The sequence below is a fragment of the Podarcis bocagei genome (assembly GCF_964188305.1).
Source record: "Podarcis bocagei genome assembly, chromosome: 17".
NCBI classification, from domain to species: domain Eukaryota; kingdom Metazoa; phylum Chordata; class Lepidosauria; order Squamata; family Lacertidae; genus Podarcis; species Podarcis bocagei.
In genome coordinates, this window is record NC_138143.1 from 42,930,566 (window position 1) to 42,953,692 (window position 23,127).

At 42.5% G+C, this 23,127-nt stretch overlaps 1 protein-coding gene across 3 annotated transcripts in view; it reads right to left on the bottom strand.

The window, feature by feature from the left end:
• Positions 1-23,127, bottom strand: part of STXBP5L (syntaxin binding protein 5L) — a 68,942-nt gene that overhangs the window by 5,160 nt on the left and 40,655 nt on the right. For 2 of the 3 annotated variants that reach the window (XM_081176189.1, XM_081176191.1), the window contains 11 exons: positions 20,915-21,129; positions 19,868-20,043; positions 17,466-17,591; positions 16,038-16,189; positions 12,558-12,629; positions 7,032-7,100; positions 6,230-6,400; positions 4,999-5,238; positions 2,517-2,877; positions 803-968; positions 523-634 (listed from right to left, as the gene is read on the bottom strand). In XM_081176189.1, coding sequence (XP_081032315.1) covers positions 523-634; positions 803-968; positions 2,517-2,877; positions 4,999-5,238; positions 6,230-6,400; positions 7,032-7,100; positions 12,558-12,629; positions 16,038-16,189; positions 17,466-17,591; positions 19,868-20,043; positions 20,915-21,129 — 1,860 coding nt within the window. The remainder of the gene's footprint in view (positions 1-522; positions 635-802; positions 969-2,516; positions 2,878-4,998; positions 5,239-6,229; positions 6,401-7,031; positions 7,101-12,557; positions 12,630-16,037; positions 16,190-17,465; positions 17,592-19,867; positions 20,044-20,914; positions 21,130-23,127) is intronic. The other variant, XM_081176190.1, reaches the window with a different exon arrangement.

The window sequence follows — 23,127 nt, forward strand, 5'->3', positions numbered from 1 at the left end:
CCTCGTAGCAATCTGTCACAACTCCCCGGTATTGGCGGTTAGACATTCGTAGGGGTATGGATCTTTTGTTATGTAGATGAAGGGGGGAAGGAAGCGCCATCACCTTCCCCCAAAACAAAGGGCAGTCCGGTAAAGGATTCCGGGGGCGTGGCCTTGTCCTAAGCCTATGGAGGTGTGGGCCCACGGCACGCCCCCGAGGGGTAACTCCGGGGGGGAGCTCCTAGTTGACATGCCTCAGCAGGACTCCCCCTACTGGTGGTTAACCCTCACGGGTCTTCCAGCCAGCAGGCTGAAGCCGGTTAATTGTTAGGACCAATGCCTAAGCCAATACCCCTCAATTCCTGTAATCAATAAAGTTGTGGCCTAATTTGACTCATTAACTCGAATTCTTGTGTCTCGTGTCTTTATTTCTGAGGGGGGAGGCGGGAACTCGCCACGCAAATGCCTCCTTCACTATTAGCTCTATTTGGCTTTTTTCTCCGTTCTGTGTTTGATGCGAGTGAGAGGGGGAAGATGACTTACAGAGCTCTTCTCTGTCGAGTGTGCCTCCGGTTCCACCAAACAGCCCCTTCAGAAAGCCTCTGTACTGAGCCTCCGGAGTTTCCACCGGAGTGAACAACTCCCCAAGCATGTCCTGGGCAAAAACAAAGCAATTTTAGGCAAAACAACAGACCAGAAGGCAGGTACTTTCACCATACTACACTCTGGAACAGAATGGGATGTTTTCCCCTCCTCTCATTCCTTTCTTTGCCCATTTCCAGACACTTCCAACCACAGTGTTTGACGAGGTTTCCAGACTCACCTGCAGATTGTCAAACATTTCCTGGCTGTAGTTCAATCTCTGGACTTCTGTGGGAGAACTAAGATACAACGCTTGTCCTTCGTTGGTAAAACGAAAGGTCCGGGCAATCCTCATGTCTGTTACGGGCAAATAGTGAACATCTAGCAAAGGGCGGAGGCTGGGTAAACTGGAAAGAAACAAGCAGACATTATACGTTGGAATAGAAAATACAGTATTCCCCGCAGTCCAGATTCTCAACTTTGCCATCAAAGCAGCTGCAATCCTATGCGTATTTATTTGGGAGTGTGTCCCACTGGACACAGTGCCACTTGCTCCTGTATAGGATTAGGTTGTAAATCAACCAATGGTCAGGTTCATTCAGGTGCTACAGTAGCCCCAGGTAAAATTTCATCTTATGATAAACATTTTGCATAAAGCATATCCAAACCTCGCAGGTAGCAAAGCTGCTACCTGTGCAAATTATCTAACTGCCTCCAAAATACTATTAATATTCTGCTGGGAGCCGCCCAGAGTGGCTGGGGAAACCTAGCCAGATGGGCGGGGTATGAATAATAAATTGTTATTGTTATTATTACTTCTGCCCCTACCCTGAGATTAGAGGATGGGGATGTGAGGTACAGGTGCATATCAGCAACACGATGACACTTCCCCCCCAAACCGCTAGATTATCTTTCTCAGAAGTTCTACTAAGATATTAAAAGGCATGTTTTAAATAGCATGGTAGACAAGGCAGAACCTGGGACAAAGGCCAAGGGTTAGAACAACAGTGACTTCCAGCACTGCTCCTCTAGGAATGAGTGGAACTACTGCAAAAAAAATCTTATTTAGAAAAGTCTACCCAGAAGCTTACAATCTGTTTTAATATTTTAAACTTCTCTATGTTTTAAAGTATGGTTGTAATTTTTTCTATTATCTTTTTGTAAACTGCTTTGATGTTTTTGTAGAATTGATGGAGTGTATAAATATAAACAAACAAACAAATCACAGTGTTCCCTTAATTGGCAACTCTGACAGGCCACAATGTTGAGCATGCGAATGGTAGCTGTCCAAGCAAGTGAGACAAAGAAGCTGAGAAGCATCCATCACAGCATGACTAGATATTGCCCTTGCAATGAGCCTTTTTGATTCTACTCTAAAAAGGCATCATCCGAGTTGGAGCAGATGCCAGTGATTTTATCACCAAAGTGTTTAGTAAACTGGGTGTTAGTAGACTATCAAGTGTATCACCAACTCAAAATTGTAGGCCAGAATTGTAGTCCTTCTAAAGCATTTGGAAGAGTTCTACAGGCCAACAAGCTAAAACAATAGCAAAGAAGAAAGACTTTTTCATCACTATCAATCTCACAAAGTAGGCCTGAAAGTGAGCTCTCTCTAATCGCTGTGTTATTGGACTTGCTTCATATCTTCCATCGCTTGCATTTCAGCCATCTTCCTACTGCCCTCAAATTGGTAAAGAACCAAGATGAATGGGAGAGAGTGCTTGGATGCAATCCTGTCCAATTGCCCAGACCATTTCCCTATTCCAGGGGTTGGCAACACACAGATCGACTAGACATGTCAGCAGTAAATTCCCCCCAGAAACATCCTGAGAGGTTGGAATCCTGTTTCAGAGGTTCCTTTGATAAGCAAATACACATCACCCCTAAATGTGCTGGCCATTTTCCCCTTCCCTTTGATAGGGAATAGCTCAGAGTCACTTAATAATTTTAAATACCTCAGTATCATGATATGCCCATGGGCAGAGAAGCATGCCAAGCAAGCGCTGTTACACATGGTCACCACATCCGCTCGCAAGAGAAAGGAGGTGTCTGTGATATTGTGAACGTAGAGGCAGATCTGGGAAGGCAGTGAAAAAACTTTGGCTTGTTTCTCTGAACAGACAACGGCAAACTGGTGGTCTCCCATGTCCTGGGACGAGCAGGGAGAATGCATGACGAGTTTTCTTTTTCTTGTGCTTTCGCTTTCGTCGGTGCTGTTGGGATCTCTCCATGTTTCATAGGGTGGGTGTATTAGGGTCCCTGTGCAGCTCAAGCAACCAAACGTTAACACTGCTCCCTTCAGTGACAGAACGGTCCCTAGGAAACATAATTCAAATTGATTGATTAACTTCCCCAAATTAGCTATAAAGCTGCCAACACACACTAACCAACTTGATACAGTCATTTGTTGAGTATATGTGCATCTTCCTCTTCTGCTGTCTCGTGACATTGACAAATGATTAGACTTTAGAACAGCCATGCTGGTTTATAAATCTCTAAAACCTGAGGGAGTCAATTCTGGGAAGTCGCATGCCAACCTGCTGGCAGCACTCAAGAGATTATGCTGGTCAGAAAATCTCCTATCACCTCTTTGAATTATCTGAATAGTTCCCACCCATGCCATTAACTTCTCATGTGCAACTGGAGCGGAAGGGAGGAGCACAGTCTTGGCGTCATGTTTCCTGGAATGAGCAAAATAGGAATTTAGCTCCCGCTACCTCCAAATATGACAAAGCGAGAGTCTTTTTTCCTTCAAAAAATTGGAAGCTATTCTTAACGTTGTAAGAAAAAGCCAGGGGTTTTTTTCAGTTGGAACTTACTGGAACTCAGTTCTGGCACCTCTCAGGTGAGCGCCATTGCAATTGTAAGGGACAAGGGAGGTGTTCATGGAGAATTCTGGCACCTATTTTTCAAGAAAAAAATATCACTATAGCCAAAAATAGCCAGTCAGCAAACTCGCAGCTAGTAATAGTCAGAAGATGGAGCTGGTTACTGCAGTTGCTACTTCCAAAGGAAATAATAGTTTTATTTGTTTTAAAATCTTTTTTATTCAATTTTAGATTTGAATTCAAACATTAATCATAATCATCAGCATTTAGGATTCCCTGAATCCTTAGACTTCTCTCCACCCCTCCATGATCAAACTTTTTCTACTGCATCATATATTTTCTCTATATTCTTAAGATAATCCATTTTCTCCTTCGTTTTTAATCACTGCAAGCGTTACTCAAATCCTGCCAAAGTTTTTAGTTGTTTACAAAGTAAATTGTATCCCCCCCCCCATTCCTTATTAAAGTTTCTTATCTTCCTGGTTCCTGATTTTCCCAGTCATTTTTGCCATTTTGCCCATCATCTTCATCAACCATTCATCTCTGGTCGGGCAAAGGAAGCAATAGTTAATCTGTTGCTGTTGGCATCCATCTGCCTCGAGAGACAATAGAGTGTGCCTCCAGGGGGGAAGTCAAACCGCTGCATTTGTAAGCACCCAAGTGGCCTTTCTGGGGCACAAGGCTGGGCAGTGTATATGGAGGTCCTGGGCTGCCCAGATGACAAGACCCCCCACTTGACCTCACTGATGTGTTCCAAAGGAAAGCACAGCAATAAATTCGACACCAGCTTGGAGGCAGGAGTTGACGGAAGAAGGCGTACAAGACACCATCCAACTGTCTTAGGAACTCCCCTCCAGATTTGTGCAGGGTTAGCCTTGGCACTGTGGGTTAAACCACAGAGCCTAGGACTTGCCAATCAGAAGGTTGGTGGTTCAAATCCCTGCGATGGGGTGAGCTCCCGTTGCTCGGCCCCAGCTCCTGCCAACCTAGCAGTTCGAAAGCACGTCAAAGTGCAAATAGATCAATAGGTACCGCTTGGTGTTTCCGTGCGCTGCTCTGGTTTGCCAGAAGCGGCTTAGTCCTGCTGGCCACATGACCCGGAAGTTGTACGCCGGCTCCCTCGGCCAGTAAAGCGAGATGAGCGCCACAACCCCAGAGTCGGCCACGACAGGATCTAATGGTCAGGGGACCCTTTACCTAGCCTTTTCTTCTCCTGAAGATATCCCGCAAGGCAGAAGAAGTTTTAAGTCTAGTTTATAATAAACAAAAATAATCTAAAATAACATTTGCTTTATAAGAGAGCTTGCTCCTCACTGATTTGCATGGGCTGTACCACTTCGGGCTGCAAGGCGGGGTGTAACAATAATCCTTCTCTCCACAAAACAACTCCTTGAACACAGAAAATTACCATGTCAGGAAGTAAGGATTTGGTACAGCTGAGATGTAGGGTTAGCACTTCAGTGAGAACTAAGCCTAAATCGTAAGATTTCTGACCACATTGCCCCTCCACAGCACCAAAGGGAGACACATCCTGAGTTTAACAAGTTATTGTGCTTAGTGGCGTATTTTTACATATTTTCAAGAAAGCCAGGAAATCAAGATTTCTTACCGCTTGGAGAAACGACTACAGGCTCTGTCTGCCTCAATTCATCTGCAGTGGGCAGGTTAAGGGATAGCGTCAAGACCATACCGAGGCCTGTACCAACCCAAAGGCAAGGAGACACTGTGGTGTCATTTTTCCGTGAAAACGACTCTGTGAAATACAATGCTGTAATTGCTTCTTTAGATTCTTTGTCTATACTGGAGACACTGGAGCTTCGAGAATGGCTGATGGAGTTCTCTCTGGTTTCTGCCAAAAGAGAGGAATACAAATGAACACACCTTCTACCGAGAAGAGGCCATGGGGTCCCTCTGGTCCATTACTGCCTTCACCGTTTAGCAGCAGCTCTCCAAGGTATCAAAGCTGCTCCCTGAGACTGTGTAATTGGAGATTCATTTGAAGGAGGCAACACGAGAACGGGGTCTTTTCTGCAGTGGCCCCATTTGTGGACGCTCTCCCCAAGGAGGCTCACCTGGCACCTTCGTTAGACATCTTTAGGCACCAGGTGAAAATGTTCCCCTTCAGCCAGGCTTTGGGCTGATTAACAGTTGATGTCTTTTTAAATGCATCAGGGGGATTCTTGGTTTGTTTTGTTCTTGTTTTTATTATATATTTTGTGGTTTTATTCTGCATTTTTACTACCCTGAGATCTTCAGATGAAGGGTAGTTAGATAGGTAGTTAGTTAGTTAGTTAGATAGATGATAGGTATGTCCTAAGCCTACGCATCTAAGCTACAGGTGGTCTTTACAGAGCATATAAAACAGCATTGTCCCAGAATAGACATCCAAGCCTGTTTGTCTTCATAATCTCACAAACCGATTACTTGCAATAATCCCAAAAGAGAGAGTGCTTATTAGAAACTCTAGAAGGCTAAGCTTGTGTGCCAAATTCTTTAAATATCTAAGAATAATAACCCCTTAAAAACCACATTAAAATACAAAAACGACTCATGGTTGCCAGGGGTCCTTCAATGCATTCACCAACCCCAGTTTGTGCTTTCAAAGCCCTCTCAGAGTTTTTCTTTTTTACTTGTCACATTATGGAGCCTCCACGTTAATTGGTCACCTTTGTGTGATGTCACACATGCACCTACCTCCAAAGAATTGCCCATTTAATAATTATCGAGAGGCAGCAGTATAAATGCTACTACCACAAAAAGTGAAGTGAAATACCACATAGATCAATTTTAAATTTTAAAAAGGTGAAAACAGCAGCTCCCAAATGCACATGTCTACTGACCTTCCGTTGTGACTGGCAAAGAAATCTCCATGCAAGCAGCAGATTGCACTTTCCTGAATGGAGGCTTTCCAGAACCGCGGCGGTTTATTTTTGAAACATCCGCACTAGACATCCTTTTCCCAGAGCTGCAGCCTTGGGAAGTTGGACTTGTACAGTGTCCGTTTATGTGATCTGCAGTGACATTAAAAAATAAAAAAAGAAGTCACTACAGATTTTTTAATTGTTATATTAGTTGCTGTTAATCCTCTATGCTGTGAGTCACTTTGGGCACAAATTTGGGATTAAATAAAACATAAATATAAGTGAACATAAAATAATCTGAAAAATAAAATAAACATGATTGAGCAAGTTATTTCATACCTTTCCAAAGCACCTTATACAGTGGTACCTCGGGTTACATACGCTTCAGGTCACATACGCTTCAGGTTACAGACACTGCTAACCCAGAAATATTACCTCGGGTTAAGAACTTTGCTTCAGGATGAGAACAGAAATCATGCAGTGGCAGCAGCGGGAGGCCCCATTAGCTAAAGTGGTGCTTCAGGTTAAGAACAGTTTCAGGTTAAGAACGGACCTCCAGAACGAATTAAGTACTTAACACGAGGTGCCACTGTAGTTTGCAGGATTCTGTGTGTGTGTGTATAAAATCATAATGTAGCTATAATAATATTGCTATTCCTATTACAAATATATTTCCCAGCGAACATAATATATAACATTTCAAGAGTGGAGATGTGCTTCATCTCACAAGTGAGAAACAGAGTGACCATCACAAACTGCTGACATACCAGAGCACATTTACCTGAGGTTGTGGGAGACTTGCATCTCTCCAGCTCCAGTGACGCTGGACCATCCGAAAGCTCAGTAAGACCTGGGGGGAAACGCAAGGAAAATATGATATAATCAATTATCTAGGGGCAGTAGCGGTGGGAAAGTTTTTTTGCCCACAAATACCTTGTTCAACAAGAAACATTTTTAGCGGGGTGGCATGGTGTTAAAAATAATCGGGATTGTTCACATAACCCCCCCCCCCAAAACATACAAATATAACAGAGACCTGGCCACATACTTTACACACTCCAATATGAAATTAAAAAATCAAGCCATATGGAGCCAATATTAAACTCTACATAATCATGTATGTATCCAAGAGGCATAACTGGTTGATGTGTCCATTTGATTTCCATATTTGGTGGGAAATAGATGCTCCCTACATCCCTAAACTGCCATTACAAGAGCTTTTTCATCCCAAGGGTTCCTTGCCAGATCCTGAAATCCCAATATACTCAGTTATGCCACTTGATGAAGCCGTGAAACATTAACACGCTTGGATGGGGGGGGGGGAGTTCATCAACTGGCGCATGCCTTACACAGTTCACTGACCACTGCAAACGAAAGGAAAGACCACATAAAAGATCACACTGACACTGCTTATCCTATTCTATGAACCAGTAATTTCAGTCCTCCTGCTGTTACACAGTTTAGAGCTGGTGAAGACATAAAACGCACCTCCTTATCCTGGACAGATTAAACCTGTGCTTCCTCACAGTCAGCTTACTAATACTACACTGAAGCAAATAACCTGGCTGCAGCTGGACCAAGTTGCTTTGGCATGGGTTACAAATTAGAGATCATGGAATTGTAGAGTTGGAAGGGACCCTGCGGATCTTTGAGTCCACCCCCCTGCAGTGCAGGAATATGCAGCTGCCCCATACAGGGATCAAACCTTTGACCAGGGTTCGAAACTCCCACCGTTCCAGGCGCATTTTGCAACAGGGAATTTCATTAATGCAAGCAGTTTCTGAGCTCTGGGTGCAGCACTGCGCCTAAGATTTCAGATTAAAGCTGTAGAGTAGAAGGAAAGGAGGAGCTTTTTCTGCCTCCCCACTTCCAGCTGCTCTCTGAAGAGGAGAAGAGACCCTCTTAAGAATATTAGGGGGGTGGGCAGGGGAAGCACTAGACCTTGTGAAAAATGAACATAATATTTTAGCTGCAGCTCATTCATTTTCAGCTTTGTATTCTTGTTATAAAAAAGCACACCTAGACATTCTGTTGTTGCGCCCATAACCTCGGTCTAAGGTGCCATTTAGCTCCTGGTTTTCATATCTCAGTTTCTAACACTTCCTGTGACACCTTGGTGTTATTAGCACCACACTCTATCCAACTGAACTATCCAAAATTGAAATGGCTTTCTAGATGTTTGAGATGTGGATGGAAGAGGATGGAGTTAAATTCTCATGAAAGCAAAGCTCTCAGTTTCTGAAAATGCATCCTCACTTTTCACAGCACATCATTCATGTCAAATCCGACATTCCCGTGAATGTCAGCTGGGGCACTTTACAGACTTCAACAAGGCATTCTCTACATGTCACCCATCACTTCCCCTGATCTCATGAGAAAAATGCCACAATAAGTCCAAAAGCATCACCTAGAGGTGATGGTGATCCATGCTTCCAAACACCTTTCACTCCACTCAGCAGCATGGACTTCATGACTCTGAAAGTCACGATCTAGCAAAACGTTTCCAGCAAGCAAGGCAAATTGATTGCTCAGACAACAAAACTGCATTTTTCTGCTACAGCCCCCTAGAGAGGTTAGCTGTCTGGGAACCTGAGGACTGGTTGCATAATGACAGAGTTTGAAGGGATAAATGGACTGCACCTCTCTTGATGAGAATCCGTAATGCCATCAACCATTGCCATCTGCAAATAGTTGAAATAGAACTTCAGACACCTTATAATTCTGTGAACTAAATCGTAAAGCCTGCATTCCACCTTCCCTGGTATGTGGGAACTGGCGTATTAAAAGGAATCTGCACATACTTGGGAAAAAATCTTCAATTTCCTATTCTTCAATTTCCTATTTCCTCTTGGTATAATGAAAGGAGAGGAATTCTGCAGCTGTGCCTAGTACAAATTAAGCTCTGTTTCAATCCCCTCAGACATTTAAGTCTTTATTGCTAATTTTAGCTGTTTGAAAACTAGACGTGGTTACTAACTCTGCACTGCCTCTCTCTTTTAACCATGCTTCTTAGGAACTTTCAAAATCTCCTAACTGTTGAAAACAAAGGCTATGGGATTCATGCATTCCTAAATGTTATTTATTTGCACGATGGCTAGATAAATTATTCAGTGAGGAGTCCCATAAATTAAATGACTAAATGATGGTCTCTTTTCTCCAGAAGCTATTACCCTTATTCATCTCCACCATTTGTTACCGATGTGATCCCTGTCATGGGATTAGGCACCAGGCAAAATTAATTAGCTGCAGGTGTACAAAATTAAATAGAAGGAAAGTGGGCATGAAGCCTGCCAGCAATTCACCAGATAGCCATTGGAGAGAAGGGGAGAGGAATAACTTGAGCCACTTTTGGAATATATGAGTCATGGGCAAAACACACAGTCCATTAAAGTTAACAAGACCATTAATTCTTGGCGGTGTGCTCCTGTCCTATGGATCCCTGGTAATAACTGCAGAAAGACTATTTTTACAGTTACATTTGATACTCTTAAACGAAACCCTCCAGTCTTTTGATATGGGATAGAGAGATCAGTCCTAAATGAATGTGGTTCAAAGACAAGAGTAGGAGCTATAGGATTTGACTCTTGGACAATAGCCCCATGCGACCAGCCTGGAGGTACCCAGTCTATAAGCTAGTTCTCCCCTGATTTTGGCAGCTAAGGAAAACTAGAGATTTCTACAGTCATTTCATGAAGAAGTTATTTTCAATAGTAACTTATTTTCTGCATATAATTTTACGGAAGCTGTTATGAAGGAGGTATCAGCACTATCATCATAATCAGTAGTTAGGTTAAAATCCTAAGCATCCTACTACCAAGTAAAGTCTACTAAACATGTGCAACAGACTTCTGAGTAAACATGAACATTATGTCAGAGCAAAACAACTAAGTTAAACTGCTTTTCATGTAGCTGAGTGGTAATTGCAGCTACCTTCTGAAAGGACGCTCCTACAAAAGGAGATTAGTTACTTTTGTTGGCATTGAACCACCACTTATGGTAACTACTAACAATAGTAATTAATTTCACCCATGGGGGGAATATTTAAACAAACAGCTATTACCATACAGAAACACTGTATAAATTTCAACAGAAACACCAAAATAGTCATTTCAAAGAATGTAAGCATGCCTGCAATTACTAGTAGACACTGTGTCAATTCCTTCTATTATTCCTTCAGCTGGATGTTAGGATCTTCCTCAGTGTGTAGCAATTCTTTTATATATATATCCTAGTTTGGATACCTGATACTATTCCTTTTTAAAAAAATTGATTTGATTCATGTTTTTGATGAATTCCATATCAATAAAACATAAACTAAAACAGTGCTAACAAAAAAAGATCTCTAAAGTAAATATAAAAGTAAAGTGCCTCTCATATCTTTCAGCAAGGATGTATGCTTCCACGTAAGAAATGCAGAGAAAATAATTTCAGAAGCAAAAACTAAATTTCCCTAAATATCCCTAGTACAATATTTCTGCAGATTAATACTTTCATTAGAAGAAATGGCTTTTGAGTGTATATATTTAAAGTTTCAAGAATTTCTGGCAAGCCCAGAGAGATTTGATCTCGTGCAGAAGGCTACAACCGAGTATTCACGTTCAAACTAATCCATTCCGACGAGTCAAGAGACGAACTAGACAAGACACCAGGAACAAGACAGCAGGGGCTCACCTGACCTCCAGCCATCCATTGTTGCTGCCTACCAGGATGAAGACGGGGAGGTACAAGATGGCAGAACGGCTGGTGTGGTGGAAGAGTGCTCTTACGTGAATGCCAAGGTGTGTATGTATGCGGGACTCCCCAATTTTCACTGGGACTGCAGTGTACAGTGAAGGAACATTCAACAATTTCCTGCCAGGCTGCAGTCCTTCCCCATCCCCCCAAAAGCCCTCCGTTAGCCAGAAAAATGTGACAACTTTGTCCTGATGAGAGAGGATGTGATATTGACACGATGGCTTGCAAACCAGTGCTGTACAGGCGCAGCTTCTCTTGGTATTGATCTGAAGAAGAAGGTGGGACGGCACATCTGTGCAAAGTACTAACCTCTCAACTTCCCTTCAAATGCATATCATTTTTTTTAATATATAAAAACAGATTTTAACGCACAAAGAGCATTATGCTTCTCTTCAGTTGCCAAAAGTACTGAAGACAGATTCGTACTTCATGCAGAAACAAATTTGATTGCTGTGTGTTCTGTACTGTGGCAGGTTACCCCAATTACATGCAACAGCAAACTAGGGTTTGCCACTGATTTGGAAGAAGGGAAAGAAAAACAGAGCGGGGGGTGGGGGGGCGACAAACATGCACACATATTTAAACATCCATTTACGTATGTCTTGCAACCCTCGGTGGGCCAGAGTTTCTGAGACATATGTTCACACACACATGCATATTGCAGAAATATTGAAGATGGTTCCACAGTTTATGCAGCAACACACAAAGGACACTTGCAAATGCGCAGCCTAGAGAGGCAGTCCGCGCAGGCTCTCGCAAGTGCCCGGTCTCCACAGCTTTTGTCACCATCCACGAAAACCTCAACAGAAAACCCAATTGCTCTTCTAGCAATTTTCTTTGGGTGAAGCACTATGAGGTGGTTGGGTTTTTTTGCAACCAAATGTATAAATTTCATGAAGTAAATAAATGAATGAAAATTAAAACCATTTCTGCTAAATTTCACCACCATTTCAACTACAATCATCATCAGATCTAGAGATGGTACAGTTACAATTACTACTACAGTGGTACCTTGGTTCTCAAACGCCTTGGTACTCATACAACTTGGAACCCAAACACTACAAACCCAGAAGTAAGTGTTCCGGTTTGAGAACTTTTTTTAGAAACCGAATGTGCTCTGTTTTGAGTGTTACGCTTCCGATTTGAGGGTTACATTTCGGTTTTGAGTGTTACGCTGAGGTCTGTTTTTGCTATTTATTTTGCATTTTTGTGACTGTGTGGAACCCAGTTCAGCTACTGATTGATCGATTGTGTGACTGAAGTACTTCCTTTATTGCTTTCATTTTATGGATCAATGGTCTTGTTAAATAGTAAAATTCATGTTAATTTGCCGTTTTAGGGGTTGTTTTTAAAAGTCTGGAATGGATGAATCCATTTTGCATTACTTTCTATGGGAAAGCGCACCTTGGTTTTGGAACAGACTTCCGGAACGGATTAAGTTTGAGAACCAAGGTACCACTGTATAACAAGGCATGTTTCACGCGTCATCCAAAAAGGAGGAAATGGCATGCATGTTGGATGGAAACACACCGACACCTGACAAAGCACTTGTCCTATTCTTTGGAGAACTTACTCTGATAGGAAGTACGGATCCGTTTCGTTAAATCAGGATAAAAGTTAGACAGGCCACGCATGCAAAAGTTGTCTTGGGAACATGCCAGAATATCAGCAGCAGCAGCAGGCAGAGGAAAGAGTGGGGGAAAAACAGTCCAAAGTGAAAGGAAATGATAAGAGCATCTACATAAGCCCAGGTGAAGGAACCTTCACACCTGTCTTCACAGGCCCCTCTGAGTCAGAAGACACACCAAATAAATTAATTTAAGAACTAAAAAATGTGGGATGGATACTGGAGAGTCAGTAAAAGAGAGTGCAAGTATGTAAGGTCTTTTTTTAAAAAAAAAGCCATTTCTGAAAGGCTTAGAGAGTTTTGCTGTTCCAAAATTCATTTCATCCTTTTTTTCCAGTAGCTTAATTGCTGCTCTAAAGTTTCACCAGGTAAGATGTAGTAGAAACTGTCCAGTGGAGTTTGTTGAATACGTAGGATGTAAGTGCCAAAAAGAAACAAACAAGCAAAACTACTACATCTGACTTCACCTGGGAGATTAAAGGTTGTTTCATTTATTCTAGGATTCTCCTTTGCACCTTGCTCAGCCCACCTGTCTGTTATGCCAAGTTTGCATCCTTGTGCCACTGAAAACTCATCCTGAGGACCAAGCATGACGCACAATATCCATAACTGATCACTCAGCTTTCTTGCTAGCTTTGTAAGCAGTCATGGATTTGCATCAGGGCTGTGATACTTGTACAGGGTTAAACCCTTTGCGCCACACCATTTTCCCAATGGAAATGAGCCCATGAAGCTGTCTCTAGCCTTTCTTGGAGGGTAGGAGGAGGAAGACAGAAAAGAATTGCTGCACCGTGGCTTATTTCAAGTGAGCAATTCCCAGCAAGGAAAGGACTTGGGGAGTGGGGATTAAACCTCTCCTTCCTCAGCTTCAGGAGACAAATCCAAATTCTGCTCCACCCCCAGCTGCTTTTAAGGTTCAAACAGGTGACAGGAAGATTTAAACATGGATTGCCATCATCATGTGTGTCTGGTCTTAGCTTATGGCATATTTATGAAGAGAAATAGTATTTGGAGAACAGACTTAAGGTGTCCTCTGAACTTTCTACCAATTGAAAAACCAATCTGCTCCCAATTAGGTCACTGAGAAAATGCTTACTGACCAATGGAAAAACAGAAAGGATGTGCTTTAGTCATTAGGCAACTCCTAAAGTATGTGGATAGTCCTCTTGGAGCACAAGACAAAGATGGGGGAGCAGTTCAATTCAGTTGCATTCGAAGATGAATCAAACCCACTTTCCCGAACAATATGAGAACCAAAACACCACCATCCTTCAAAATTCACACTTCTCCATAATTTGTAACCCAATTCTCCAACCAAACAAGATTTACAAAACTGAATATATTAGGGGAAAATGTGCATAAGAATGAACAACACTCTGTTGAACATAACATAAAAAATACCTTATGTTGGGGGGGGAACGGCTTGCAAAAAGTGTGTGCTACAAATGAGTAATTTGCCCTAAAATGCTGATGACTTTTCAGAAGTTTTTTTTAAACAATTAAATAAGTAAATGCAAACTGCTGCAGAGATTTGGAAAACTGAAAAAAGAGAGAGAGAGAGAACTGATCCTTCCAGCCCTACCAGCAAGTAAAGAGTAGAAGCCCTGGAAAGCTTGGGGGGGGGGAAATTGGGGATGTTGACTTATCTCCATACTCTCCACATGTTTGTGCAAAAGAATGTATGGATGTGTTTTGGCTGCATGAATATGTATTCTTATGGGCTGCCTACTTCTGCCTCATCCCATCCACCAATGGGTATGTGTTTGCCTGCGAAGCTGTTGGGTCTCTTGTGTTTGTCCTATTCAGCAGTATAACTCTTTAAAAACCTCACTGCTAGACTACAAGCAGTGGAGGCTTTCAACCAAATCATAGCTTGAGTCCAACCTTGAAAGAAATATTTATTATGTAGTTGTCTAAAACAAATCAATTTTTATTTTTCAAAGCATCCAAAATACAATATTCTCTCCCTGTCAGCAACTATCCTGGAAGCTTTGCTGAAGAGTGGATTTCAAACAAGATAAAACACAAGTAAACAAACACCTGATTCAAAAGAGTAAGCTCTATGCAGAGCTTCAGAAAACTCTACATAGTGTGATACTATATCTGAAATTTGTGATCTTCATACTACTGCACTTAGGTACCGATGATTAGATGCTCAGAGTTTGTTTCATTTGCCTCAACTAATGTTTTAAAAGATAATATAGGCAGAATGCAAATTAAACACTTCTTAGCTTTCTGAAGGATTTAACAAGGGGAGGAATCAAAATGCTAACCAAGAGCACAGCATAGCTTAGCATGAAAGTTGTCTGTTCTGAACTTCTTAATCATAGAATTGTAGAGTTAGAAGGGACCCTGAGGGTGAGCTAGTTCAAACCCTTGCAATGAGGGAGTCTATGACAGACTGCCACCCAACCTCAGCTTAATAAACTTGACTGAAGAAGATTCCACCAGCTTTTGAGGAAGTCAGTTCCACTCTTGAACACCTCTTACCACCAGAAAGTTCTTCCTGATGTTTAGTCAGAATCTCCTTTCTTGTAACTTGAATCCATTGGCTCGGATCCTACCCTTCAGAGAAAACAGGCTTGCTCCATCTTCTACAAGACAGTCCTTTAGGGATTTGAAGGTGGCTATCTTCTCTCAGCCTGATCTTCTCCAAGCTAAAAATACCCTCAACTGTTCTTCATAAGTCTTGATTTTCAGACCTTTTATCATCTTGGTCATCCTTCAAGATCACCCAGAAACGTCAATTGGTTCAGAACACAGTGGCCAGATTACTAGGTAAAGGGACCCCTGACCATTAGGTCCAGTCATGACCAACTCTGGGGTTGCAGCGCTCATCTCGTTTTATTGGCCGAGGGAGCCGGCGTTTGTCCGCAGACAGCTTCCAGGTCATGTGGCCAGCATGACTAAGCCGATTACTAGCTGGGATTTTATTTATATGTCATGTAACCCCTGCTTTAAAACCAGCTGCACTGGTTGCCATTTTGTTTCTGGGTCCAATTTAAGATGCTCATGTTAACATTTAAAGCTCTAAATGGCTTAGGCTGCATCCTTCTTTACAGATCGTCTCAGGTATTAAGATTGGCAGAGAGGGCCTTCTTCACAGCCCCACTGCCCTCAGAAGCTTGGGTGGGGTGTGGCAGCCCAGGAGAAGGTGTTCTTTAAAAAATAATAATTTTCATGTCATGTTTTAAATTATTGTAACCCACTACACAACCTAAGGGTGAAGGGTGGGTAAAATAAAATAATAATAATAATAATAATAATAATAATAATAATAATAATAATAATATCAGTACATGACAAGCAGTCTGTCCGGTGCTTTTCGTGTCGTTATGAGCTTTCTCTCAACTAGCACACATGCATTTTTAACCCATTCCAAAAACTGCAGGCAACAAGAAAAAATGCTATCCAAGTTCTTCCTACCTGCAGTAAACTGCTTGCTTCTGCGCGGAGAACGAGGCTGGCGTTGATAAGGATCACTTGACCCATAGAGCTCAAGACTCCCCATGCTCAGCAGTGTGGTCTTCTGCATAAAATCCACAACAGCCAAACCATTGCAGCTTCCAAAGGCAACTCTGTGGAAAGAAACATTCTTCAAGGACACTGTGCTTTGGTATTATCTGCTTCAAGCAATGATCCAGCCACAGTTAAAGGAAGAAGTTGGGTTATGCGTGACTCTTCATTCCATTTAGACCCATCCCCAACCAAATGCTTCTTGCGATGTGGAAATACCACTCCAACTCTCATTCAATTGACGCTGAAACACGTCTGTTCACCCTGATCGTGCATTTCATACATACAATACACAGCTTGTCATGAACCTGGATTCCAGTTTTCCAGCTCAGGGGACTGAGGCCATGGAGCTGCAGAATGGGAGATGGGATTGTCCTCAGAACCACCCTTGGATGTCCTGAATGCCCTGGAAGCTCTAGCACAAAAGAAACTCGTCTCTCCCACCTCATGACGCTGCCTTGTCATTAGGGATGAACATTCCACAGATCTCAGATTCCAAAGTGGACTCACCTGATTTAATCCAGGCACTTCATCACCCAGATCAAATCATGTCTACTTTAGCCTGCTTTAGGGTGCTCTAGTGCTGCCTCTGATAGATTTTTTAAAGAAAAATGTTCTCCTTTTATAGCACTCCAGAGGAAGTCATCTGGCCACTTACAGCCTGCTGTGGCTAACATGCGGGTCTTCTTGCCACCACACACACCACACACTCTCTGGGAGCAATGGGGCTTGATTGTTGGAAGAGCAGCAGCAGGCACCACTCAGTTAGTAACCAAACCAAGGATAATTCTGTAGATAGTTAGGACTCAGAAACACTTATGCTTGCCGTGTGCCTAGAAGGCATGTGTCTGAGCAGTTTTGCCATTCTCCTGCTGCTCCCCCCCCAAAAAAAACAACAACAAGCTCTTTAGCACCAAAGGACACGTTGCAGTGCAAAGTAGTGCAAGCAACACTGGCAAAAACATGATCTCCTGAAGAAAATTAAAATATTTTGGGTTAACTTATGTTATGTACTAAGCTTGGATCCTAGAACAATAGGCAAGTAAGATCCTAGAATGCAACAAGTGATTGGCTTGCAGGAGAAGACCAATCAGGCTCCAGGAGGAAGTTAATCAGCCTATTAGGCTGGTAGGATCCTAGAATGCAACAACTGATTGGCCTGCAGGAAAAGACCAATCAGGCTTCAGGAGGGAAGTAGAATCAGCCAATCAGACGGGACTCATTGTGTAAATAATGTATATGAAAGCCTGAGGTTTGGGGGGCAATCAAATCACTGTTTTGCAAGCTGCAATAAAGAGCATGAAATCACTACAGGACTCTGAGTATATTTCAACTTACAAGCCGTATGCGGAGTTTGCTGCTAGGCTGGTTATCTGTTGGGGAGAGTCGCCATCAGCGCACACCAGCTGAATAACAAGGACCGCTTGGTAACCAGGAGGCATCCTCACAGCACGAGTCTTAACACTAAGAGCAGAAGGACAAACCGTGAACAGAATGACCAAGCTATACCAGAAGACAGAATTGTAAAAGCTACTTGGAGGAGAGAACTTCCCGTTGCATGACCTCTACTCTCATTTAGGGTTGGCAAACATCCGGAATGTCCTGGACATATCTGGAATACTGCAGCCGCAAGCAATGTCCGGACAGAAATAGGCGAAATGTCTGGGAAAATCTGGATGTATGGCAACCCATGTTGGTAGTGTATTTTTTGCCGATTTTCCTCAGAAACGTCCAATTTCTTTGCAATTTTGCTCCAAAAAAAGATAGAGAAAGCTCAACAAATTTTCTGTTTGAATTTTCATTCTTTGAAATATGGCAACCCTGCTTTCATTGGTTGTAGTTGTTATTATGACTTGGTTTCTTACCCTCCCTTCAGCATGAAGTTACACCTATTTATAAATATAGTAATTTAGAAAAAAATCCAAAAGAGATCTCAATCAACAGAATAGGGTGGGTCATAAAATACATATCTAATGTATCAAAGGCCAGGGCAAAGAGGTGTGTCTTCAGCATGTAAAGAAAACTATGCAATGTGGGTGCCAAACGGGCCTCTGTGGAGAGGGAATTCAGTTCTTAAGTGTGTCCCTGGAGCTGCCGTCTCACCCTTCCTCTTCTATGCCTACAGAACTGTAGAGTTGGAAGGGATCACAAGGGTCATCTAGTCTAACCCATTGCAACAAAGGAATCTTTTGCCCAACAGGGGCTCAAACGCACAACCCCGAATTTAAGTCTCATGTTCTACCAACTGAGCTATCCACCTAGTAAACATCTATAGTTTTCAGAAGAGACTGTGATTTAGGGCAGAATATCTGAAATAATCTACATAGGCTATAAGAAATTTTTCTCTCAAAGGTTTTCTCTCAAAAACAAAACAAAACAAAAAAGCTCTGCTGTACCTAATGTATGGAAGCCTGAAGATATACTGACTCAGGAGGTCGGATTGATTGAAGCTTGCCATCCCAGGCCAAGTCATTCACTGCAGAGAGCAAGACGTCAGTCTGTTTACCAGTCAGGGGGGCTGTTGCTACATGGGGCCTGATCAGACTCTGGGAGTCCATCAGCGACCTCGGCTGGTTATCGGGTGCAGGTTGTGGCAGGACCTCCCAGAGTGGCCCCATGTCATGGACAGACCTGTCGGCAACTCCTTCAGGCTACCCAACAAGGTGAAAACAGCAGGCTAGAAAACAGGCTGCCTGGCGGATGGATCCTTGCCCGATGCTGAACAAAACCCCAGTCCATTGTTGTTGGCATCTGTCTATCTCGAGAGGCAATGGAGTGCGCCTCCAGAGGGAACTACTGGAGAACCACAGTGCCCGCTGTGGCTACAGAGACTGGTAACATGTAACTGCGATCCCCCCATGTTGTTTTTGCTACATTAGCAGCACAGAAGTGACCTCCCTGGGAAGCAAGCCTGGGCAGAGTGTCTGGAGGTCCAGGGCTGCCCAGACGACAAAATCTGCCCCCTCTCAGCCTCCCTGATGTGGTCCAAAGGAAAGCAGAGCAATATGCTTGGCACCAGCTGGGCTGCAGGAGTTGCAGCAGTTCACGGTGCCATCCAAATGTCCTAGGTACTCTACTTCGGATTTGTGTAGGCTTTACTCCTTAGCCTTTTCCTCCCCCAAAGATGTCCTGCAAGACAGTCTATGGGAATCAATAAAAACTGGGGCCATGTTTAATCCACACTCTGCCTCTGTATGTCACTGCTCCCTCACACCTGCTTTCTAATGCCCAGTGCTTGATCCACCAAAGAAGACTATGTGGTCAAAACATTTGGCTAGTATACTTTCTATATTTTTATCTGCCTCTTTATATATCATCTTTGATACATCATCATCCTGTTTAGTTTCAATAATTTTTATCTCATCACTTATTTATTTAGACACGCTAGATATGAAAAAATAAAAGTTAGTTACAACTGGAAAATCAAGCATCAATTAAAATGCCCGCTGGAATAAAAAAAAAAGCAGCAAGAATACCTGTCTGACCTCAGCTGGAAGGGAGTTCCATAAATTTGGGTCCACAATACTAAATGCACGGCTCCTGGGAGCCAGTAAAGGTTTGCCACCTCATTCCATTCCACTGGCCATTACTGGGTTCTACACAATGCAATACAAGCCAAGCAAATCTAAAAAACCCCAAATCCCTGCCTGCCTTAAGGAATTTTATATCCTAAGCTTTGACAGAAGAGAGGACAACAGAGGGAGAGGGAAACAAACCTTTCAACCATCTAAATTGTTTACCTGAGACATGGGATACTGTCCTTCATCGTTCCTTCAGATGCCGCCACAGTGTTTGTACTGCCTGAGAGATCTTTTAAAGATGGAAGAGGGGAAGAGGCATTTGGAAAGGGAGGAATCATTTCTGCCTCGGGACTAATGATATCTTCAGCCTCACTTTGGAGGTGCACCTCTAAAGACTTAAGGAAATTAAAACCCAGGTTATTTTATGAAATCAAGTATTTTCTGAATAAAAATAAGTAGCAGCAATAAATCTGGTCAGTTCCTAGTATAGCAATCAAGAGATTCATTTGATAAGGTATTAGTTCAGTTAAAATGAAGGGGAGGAATGAATTAAGGGGAGGAATGGAAACATCATCAACACTAAATATCCTCCACAGAACTTGCCCATTAACCAACCAATACCTGCCCCCCAACAACAACTTAAGATGAAATTGACCTTCATCTAAAGAACTAACATAAATGGGGTGGGAAGTCTTATAACCTAAGACCTGAATTTCAAGGATAACAATGGGCTTTTTGCTCTCTCTTCCTAAGCATGAGATAGAGGGTACTTAAAGCAGTTGTTCAACAGATTCATCACCATGAATTCGGGCTCCTGGGAGTTTTGTGCCACTAATGTTATCTCAGAAACAGAAACGCAAGGTTATTATGAAGAAAGACAGTACCACCCAGTAAAATGTTTTGCATCTGAGAATTTGATTTTGGGTTGTTGTTTTTTTAAGTAATCAACTGGCTCAAATGCAATCTGCACCCAGGGCCTTCCTACATAACAGTTCACAGTAGTACACATGAAATAGTGTTACAATCACTTGCATATATTTATACATTACACAGAGGGAATTAAAACGTGCAGTCATTATTGCACTGCCTGTTTCAAACATAGTTCTGTGTTGCAACATCCCATCTTATCTGAAATTTTACTTGATCAACAAAATCTAAGCTTTTCACTTATGCTACATGCAACTCTGGAATATGATGTGTTTCAAAACTCCACACCAAGCCTTGAAGTAAGCAATGCAATAGATAAGCAAACTCATGCAAACTTACTGAGATTTCAGTATTAACTTCATGCTTGCTGAATCTGTAAACGATAACATATGCAGAGACCCCTGCTACACAAAACAGTCTACTTTCAGGGCACCAGTACATCAACTGGATGGCAAAAGGATCCTCTTCTGTGTTTTCTGGCGCTGGTTTTCCTTCTAACTTCTGCTTTTCAAAAACCTTTGAGGTTTTTAACTTGTATAACATCTGCAGTGTAACTGGAGAATATTGAAGACATCTATTATATTGCTTTAAACTAGATTAATATATGCTCATTATCTGTAAATATCACAATCTGTCTTTTCCAGTATTGTTAGATACTACAGTGAAACAGTGCAAAATGCAGCATTATTGAGTTTCATACTAGATCATATCTACCGTTATCTGTGCTCTGCTCTCAGAGAAGACCAAAAAGAGAGACATACCTTAGCAGTGGATAGTGCCCTCTTTTAGGGCGTATGAAAAAGAAGGTCAACCTTTCAACATAAGGAATCCTCTACCTTGAAAAAATTGAAGATATATGATGGAATCCAATGTAGCACTAAGTGGAGTAGGTGTGTACAGAACAAGGTTGACTCATGCAATGGGACTTAACCCCCTCTGCACTCCCTCCAAACCTGTTCTGGGGTTTTCCCCACACCACCAGAGCGGATTTACTGGTGGAGAAGAGATGGACCACGTTCCTGTTGTGCAAGCAGACCACATTCCACACATGCAACACCTGAGTTCAATCCCGCCCATTTACTTTCTTTGCTTTTTTGTGTAATGCCTTTTAAGATTACAGTAAAAAGAATGAAAATATACCGTATATACTGAAGATATTCATACAATTCTGAGTCCATAAGATGTGCAAAGGGTGCTCAAATCTTTATCTATCACCCTACCCATCTTGTAAGTTGGACACAGTTGTTCAAGATACGTCTGGCCAGCTTGACATTACTGGCTTCCATTTGAAAAGTGCAAAACCCAGGATTTTTCTTACCATAAGTTCCTATTCTCAAGGGAGGCATTAAATATCCTTCAGGACATTCCCTCCCCCTTTTAATCAAGGAGCAAGGCCAACTGCTGGTTGACTCATCCATGGGAAGGATCTCCAATCTACCAGACCATCCTGGACAAAAGCAAGAACCCTAAAACCTAGGAGAAACTAAAAGGAAGGCCAACAAGGTGAATGCAGAAAAATACACAAGCCACACAGATAGAGGGAGAACGCCTCAAAAGGCCTTACCTAACAACTCCCTTCGTATGTCTATTGTTGAATTATTTGCAACAATTATCAACACATTTATATGGGATACAAATGTATTTTCAGTTTTTTTTCCCTGTAACACTGGTGCAATTCACAGTGAAGCACCTTTCCCTGATGAGGTAGGACTGCACTGGCATTTTTAGGGAACACAACTGCTGCTCAGGGGGGTCTGTGGGAAAATGATTGCTTGTACATAAGAGCATGAGCAGAGTTCTTATTATTGCAGAGTGATTTTACAGCACGAGATATTGTTAAGAGCTTGATGAGCACGTGAACACCTCATGCTAGACTAATGATTGGCTCACATAGCATAACACTCTCTTTGTCTGTGGGCAAAAGCAAGGTTACATTCCTTTGATTTGGTACTTTTGAGTACCAGGCAGAGCAAGCGCAGTGCTGGAGGAGAGAGGATGATTTATTTCTTACTGCACACAATAAACATGGCACGGCTGAAGCCAAAGCTTTTTCTTCAAGTCATCTTGGTGTGAGACTGATTTCTTACTGATTTTCTTACTGATGTCGAGCTGGATTCTCGACATTTGGTGCCCCGTGTGACTACCTTTGGACTCCACGTTGTTTCTCATCGTTCAGCGCTCACCACGCATCTTTCATCCACTATGGATCCCGGTGAGTGCTCCCTTGGTACCCCGTGTATGTGATTCTGGACTACGTTAAGGACTTATCAGCACTCATCTCGCCCGGCAAGGGCTGCAGACGCGTCGTTCATCCACCTAGTGGATCCCTGGTGAGTGCTCCCAACCCCCCCCCTTTTCTTTTGCCATTATGGGGCAGTCTCTCTCTCCACCACAGAAAAAGTTTTTTGAAGACCTTAAATCTCTTTTGGCCAGCAACAGCCTTCTTGTCTCAGATGCTGATATCGTGTCTCTTATAGAAGCATTGGATACCCACTGTCCCTGGTTTCCTCAGAATGGGAATTATCATTTAAAAGACTGGGGAAAAATAGGAC